Genomic DNA, 6764 nt, shown 5'->3' with positions numbered 1-6764 from the left:
TACCATACCATACATTGCCATACCATACCATACATTACCATACCATACCATACCATACATTACCATACCATACCATACATTACCATACCATACCATACATTACCATACTATGCCATACCATACATTACCATATCATACCATATCATACTGTACATTACCATACATACCATACCATACAATACATTACCTTACCATACCATACATTACCATACCATATCATACCGTACATTACCATACCATACCATACCATACATTACCATACCATATCATACCATACTATACATTACCATACCATATCATGCTGTACATTACCATACCATACATTACCGTACCATATCATACTGTACATTACCATACCATACCATATCATACTGTACATTACCATACCATATCATACTGTACATTACCATACCATACCATATCATACTGTACATTACCATCCCATACCATACCATACCATACATTACCCATACCATACCATATCATACCATACCATACTAGTGCTGGGTGATATGACCAAAATTTTATATCACGGTATTTTCAACATTTACACCGGTTTCATGGTATATCACGGTGTTTTTCTTTTCATCACAGGTCAGCTGATAATAAAATGTACAAACACTGCTTATTAACTTTTTTCTTTTACTGTATCTCTGTCTGTGTCTCTGTTTCCCTCCTCTAAACATCTTTTCTTCTCCTCCTCCTGGTTGGAGACAGTAGTCACGCATTTTGGTCCGGTCGTGAAGGAGGAGGGTTAAGAAAAGATTATTATCGGGTCTATTGTTTTATGTTATTTAATAAAGATTAACAGCACGACTCACCTTGCACACCAGTCAACTCAATTCCACTACAAAACTACTTCCCCCCGGCTTTTCACAATAGAACCACGCTAAAGTCTCCATGCATCTCCACGTCTCCTTATTAAAGTCGCGTCTTAAATCTAACTGTGCACATCCCTGAAGAGGTGTTTACTACATTCAGCGATGGCGAAAACGGGATGTTTTTTTAACGTCAGTCAATATAAGCAGTGGAATCGCCACCCACCGCTTCAACAAACTGCTCAACAATAACATTAGCATGCTAACGCACATAGCGGTGCTGCGAAGAAAAGTGACCCCCGGGAAAGAGATCACTGGCGGCCGCAGCAAAATGTTCCGCATATGTTCAGGCTATTTAAACCGTTATGTCCGGTATTCTGAAAATTCATATCATAACAAAAATAAAAAATGGTATACGGTACAAAACGGTATACTGCCCAGCACTATACTATACCATTACCATTACATACCATGCCATACATACCCTTACCATACCAAACCATTACCTTACCATACCCATTACCTTACCATACCATTGCCATACCTTACCATACCAAACCATTACCTTACCATACCCATTACCTTACCATACCATTGCCATACCTTACCATACCAAACCATTACCTTACCATACCATACCCATTACCTTACCATACCATTGCCATACCCTTACCATACCAAACCATTACCTTACCATNCCATACCATATCCATACCCTTACCATACCAAACCATTACCTTACCATACCATTGCCATACCCTTACCATACCAAACCATTACCTTACCATACCATTGCCATACCTTACCATACCATACCATACCTTAACATTACCATTACCAATACCAAAACACAACACAACACCCAATACCATAGCATTTAACATTTAACACATAACATTTAACACACAACATTTAACACACAACATTTAACACACAACATTTAACACACAACATTTAACACACAACATTGGAAACACAACATTTAAAACACAACATTTAACACGCAACATTTAACACGCATAACATTTAACACATAACATTTAACACGCAGAACATTTAACACACATTTAAAACAACATGTAACATGCAACATTTAACACGCATAACATTTAACATTTAAAGCACAACATTTAACGCTTAACATTTAAAGCACAACATTTAACACACATAACATTTAACACGCGTAACATTTAACACGCATAATTTTCAAACACGATACAAAGCCCAGTCTTTTTCCATTACACCTCCAATTGATTTAATTCAGTATGAAAACTTGACAAGCATTCAATTCACAGCTTTTATTAGCTGCTGTCAGATAGCTGCAGTTGGTTTTGATAAATTGCTTTTGTATTTATTTCGAAAAATAAAATAACTGTCACTCAGGATGTGTAAAATAACTAAATCAATAAACCTCATAGAAACTCGAAGGTAAACTTTTTTCACAAACTTTTTTTGTACAAACAAGGCACTTTTAAAAAATGAAAACTGAAAATACCCTGTGACGTTCATAATTTTCTTTGTACTTGGTACTAAATTGTAATGTGATACATCAAATGTAGTCACAATGTGTTTATGTTTCTGTCAGATTTGCGTCTACTGGGAAACTCATGGGTCACCAAGGTCCAGTGATGTGTCTGACTGTGGATCAGTCTGGAAACAACCAAGACTTGGTGATCACTGGGTCCAAGGACCATTACATCAAGGTGTGTTTTCCTCTGCTTCCTGATGTAACGGCTCTTTATACTGACCTACTGTCATTCATAAAGTATAAAAGCTTTGTGACACAGAAATTCTTTGTTAAATAGAAACATTCAGGGATACAATGTGACCTTTTCAGTGATTCAGCTGCCTAATTTCGGATTATGTTTTTCTAGTCGAACGTTATAAATGCTCTGTGATTTTTATACTCTGTCTGAATAAATAAATATTAAGTTTTTCATCTCTAATGGTTGATATTTTGCTGTTGCAGCTGTTTGATGTGTCTGAAGGCTCTTTGGGGAGCATCAGCCCAACGCACAACTTTGAGCCCCCGCATTACGATGGCATCGAATCACTGGTGGTCCAGGGGGACATTTTTTTCAGTGGTTCTCGAGACAACGGGATCAAGAAATGGGACCTGGACCGCAAAGATCTGCTGCAGGTAGTCCGTTAAAATTTGTGCAAAAGGCTTGGACTTTTCAGTTTTGACACAACTTCGATTTATTGTCTCGCGATCCGTTTGCCCCCTGGTATCGCCTAACAAAACATGACCAACACAAAACACTTTAAACTTTCTGTTATTCTATTGAGGTTTTTTAGATTCTTCAACTGTAAAAGTATTTTTATACATTTCAAATAAAAGAGTATTTAGTTGCCTTTATTCACTCATTACAAAGATTTTTTTTTTTGTGTCCATTTTTGTTCATTAGCAAGTCCCAAATGCTCACCGTGACTGGGTTTGTGCTCTTGGCCTCGTCCCCGGCTCCCCGGCCCTGCTGAGCGGCTGCCGAGGTGGGGTCCTCAAGCTTTGGCACACAGACACCCTGGGGGCCCTGGGAGAACTCAAGGGGCACGAGAGCCCCATAAACAGCATCACTGCAAACAGCAGTCACCTGTTCACAGCGTCCGAGTAAGGAACTAAAACATAAAATGCATTAAGAAGTATTTTAATTGTGCTGCAGACATGCACATAAATGTGAAAGAACACAAGTAAATGTGTTGAGCAGCTGTTTAAATTTATATGTACTGGTTTTAATATATCAGCTACTGGCATTTTGATGATCTTGGTTGAAATTTTAGTTTATTCAACCGTTCTGTAAGCCTTGCATTCTTACCGTTTTCTCGCTGTTTTGTATTTCAGCGACCGCACTGTGAAGATCTGGCGGGCTCGCGGTGGGCTGGACAGCACCTTAGAAGTCGATAATGCAGATGATGTCGCCAGTAACTGAAGACGGCCGCTTGCTTCGACTGTAGAGGGAACGAACAGCCCTTTGTGTTGCTGCTGCCCTGCACTTTGAACCCAAAACATCACCTTAGATACTCCTCGATTTTTAACCCAGCTCACACTAATCTTATCTCACCTGCAGCAGTTGTTCTCTCTGACTGATGTTTTTCCATGACATGGTGCAGTGCAGCTCATTTTGGGTGTTTCTTTGTAGTTACAACATGAATCAGCTGGAACGTGGTGACAGTGGAACAAGATATTTTATGTGTGCACAGATCAAACAGGTTGTGCATGACTACTGAAAGGGGCATGTTTAGAAACCCAAAGTGTGGCTTACATATCTTTTATTCTGCTGACTGGCCTTGAGCTGTGCAGCATCGAGTCACTATGAGTGAACCTTTCTGAAACAAATGTATTCAGAACTAAACTAAACTTTATTCCACTTTAGGCTTTTCACTCTTTAATCACTTCTTGTTAAAACTGCTAAATCATGATGTGATGAACACACTCCGACTGCAGCTTCACACATGCCACAGTGCTGAACTGCTGAGAGAAGACTGTCTGCAGTGTAATACTCTACCATATAATGGAAACACAAAATCAAACTCTTTTCTAGAAAATCTTATTTTCCCCTCCTTTTGCCTTATCAACCTTGTACTCTAAATAATTCACTTTAGCTCAACATAGACTCATTTCTCTGCTGGGATGTAACATAGATGAACACTCGCCCTGGAAGAAAGCTTGTTGTTGTCTTGAAGTCGAGGGTTAAAGGAGGAAGACGTGGCAGAATAAAAGGGTTGGTAGCTGGTCTTCACAACCCACTTCTCAATCAGCTGATGTTTCCCTGTAGGTCTAAAGCTGAGAGGAACAAATGTGACTTTGTGAAAAATGGGAAAGCACTGGACCCCCTCAACTTTCCTCTCCTGCTGTGTTGCAGCTTCAGACTAGTGATCACGACTGTGCAACCTGTCATTTCGTCTTGTTGCTGTACTGTGCAGCACTTGTGAACTCAACAGTCTTAACAGCAGCAGTCCCACTTGACGCAAAAGTTTGACAAAAATAAACCTATTTGCTTTCTGTGCAGGAGCTGGCAGAGACAGCTATAAAGCCTCAACCTCTTTTAAACCCAATAATTTGAATAAAACATCTCATTTGTTTCATCTGCAGAAAACCGAAGTAAACATTGTGGAGTTGAGGAAGGTTCTGGTTGCTTAGGTAGTCTTCTACATTTTGTCTCACTCTACTCTTACAGTTTCCCATTACATTGAACAACTAAGGTGTTGCATTTTAACAGCAGATTTTTCAGCTGGCATCAGTTGAGTCCTGCTAGCTCAACGTTAGCTGTAGCTTCTCTCGGCCAAAAAAGCGCAAACTTTCTTCTGATTCAACACGTTTCCCAACATGTAGGACTATTCCTTTAGCTTTTGAGCACTTGTAAGAAGTTGACACAGTTAAGCTTTGAAATGTGAACAGTTTTAGTTCTTGTATCACCATGTGACACGTTGTCTGATCGTACACCACTAACCTCTCCCTGCTCCGAAGGCATCTGATCCCCTTCCTTCACCCTAGAACAGGGCTTCTAGTTGTGGACTCCAGGTGAGGTCCACCTGGTATCGCCGCTAACATATGTGTTTAAATTTGTAACTGTATTTTTGTTTTCGTTGGAAGAGGCCTTCAGACTCGCCTAACTGAGACACGTCTCCTGGTTCTGGTCTTTGTGAGGCCCCCCTTTCAAGCTCCTTCCTGATGTAACTGATCAGTCCCGATCGTGAGCTGTCGCTTATGAATGTTTAGTGAAACAGCACCTGTAGGCATCATTTTAATGTATGTGTGTATTTAAAAGAAAAAAGTGACTGAATGTTTGTAATGTGGGACCATTGATCTGAATGCAGTCTCACAACAGCCAAGAGGACCAGAAGTGGCAGAAAGCCTAAGGACTGAGTGTTTCCTGCACTGAGGTGGCCTACAGCTATCTGGTTAGTTTTTATTAGTTCTGCTCTCTTTGTTCCAGATATCCTGGGTGTTTCCCTTTGGAGTTTTAGTAGCCATTTCTAAATGGCAGACTTTAGCTATTCTAATGTCAGATGCCTGGTGAGAATAAATGCTATCTGTCAAAAACAACTGACTCTTTTTTTATCAATTTATTTCATCTTTAATATAGCTGCTGTTAGGTTAGTACAGTATTTGGGTAATTTAATATTCTTTAAAACATTTATGTGCAGCATAGACAAAAATGTTATTCATTAAATACTAATGGTATTTAAATAGCTAAATTTGCTGTGTTCTTTTGTTTTGAAGCCCTAACCATTACCTTCAGAAGCCACACCAGTTTAACACCTTTAAAGGGATCCCTGATTAGTTGTAACATTAGACTTTAAATGATAAACATATTTTAACTGTAAAATAAAGACTGTACAAATACTGTAGGATGTTCAGTTTTTATCATTTTTAAACTAGAAGTTTAAAAATATATTACACGGACGGGGCCATTTTATTTACACACAAAGCATTCTGGGTAAATGATGACATCAACTAGGTCATCGGTGCAAGGCTGCTAGCGAGCTATGTCCACCCTGAAGGTTAATCTTGGACAATATCTGATGATCGACTCTTTTAAATGAAACCAGAGAGCGTTGACAGAGAGGAGAAGGTAGAAATGACTCAGCCTGTAACTGAAAATATAGATGGAGGACAACAGAGCTGCTTCATGGAAGAAGAACCTCAGCTTAGCCTGTTAGCGTTAGTGTTAGCCCCGATGCTATCACCATATATATGTATTAGCTCAGTGCTACACATTCTCCTCTCGTCACTGAGGTCCTCCATCCACATGACAGAGAGGGGAACACAAAAATGACTCAGCTGCAACTGAAAATATGGATGGAGGAACTCAGTTTAGCTTGTTTTTCGCGCTGAGCTAATACATATAAGGCAATATAGCGTGAGGGCTAGCGCGAAGGCTAACAAGCCATGCTGAGGTTCTTCTTCCATGAAGCAGCTCTGTTGTCCTCCATCTATATTTTCAG

At 39.6% G+C, this 6764-nt stretch overlaps 1 protein-coding gene across 3 annotated transcripts in view; it reads left to right on the top strand.

Annotated features, from left to right (window-relative positions):
• The window catches only part of kif21a (kinesin family member 21A), an 86191-nt gene extending 80329 nt beyond the window's left edge, over positions 1-5862 (top strand). For all 3 annotated transcript variants that reach the window (XM_014026492.1, XM_014026493.1, XM_014026491.1), the window contains 4 exons: positions 2404-2521; positions 2788-2958; positions 3227-3426; positions 3658-5862. In XM_014026492.1, coding sequence (XP_013881946.1) covers positions 2404-2521; positions 2788-2958; positions 3227-3426; positions 3658-3745 — 577 coding nt within the window. In that variant the 3' untranslated portion in view covers positions 3746-5862. The remainder of the gene's footprint in view (positions 1-2403; positions 2522-2787; positions 2959-3226; positions 3427-3657) is intronic.
• The last annotated feature ends 902 nt before the right edge of the window (positions 5863-6764 follow it).

The sequence above is a fragment of the Austrofundulus limnaeus genome, unplaced genomic scaffold (assembly GCF_001266775.1).
Source record: "Austrofundulus limnaeus strain Quisiro unplaced genomic scaffold, Austrofundulus_limnaeus-1.0 Scaffold558, whole genome shotgun sequence".
Classification (NCBI taxonomy): domain Eukaryota; kingdom Metazoa; phylum Chordata; class Actinopteri; order Cyprinodontiformes; family Rivulidae; genus Austrofundulus; species Austrofundulus limnaeus.
The sequence above is the reverse complement of the archived record's forward strand: the minus strand, read 5'-3'. Positions and strand labels throughout refer to the sequence as shown.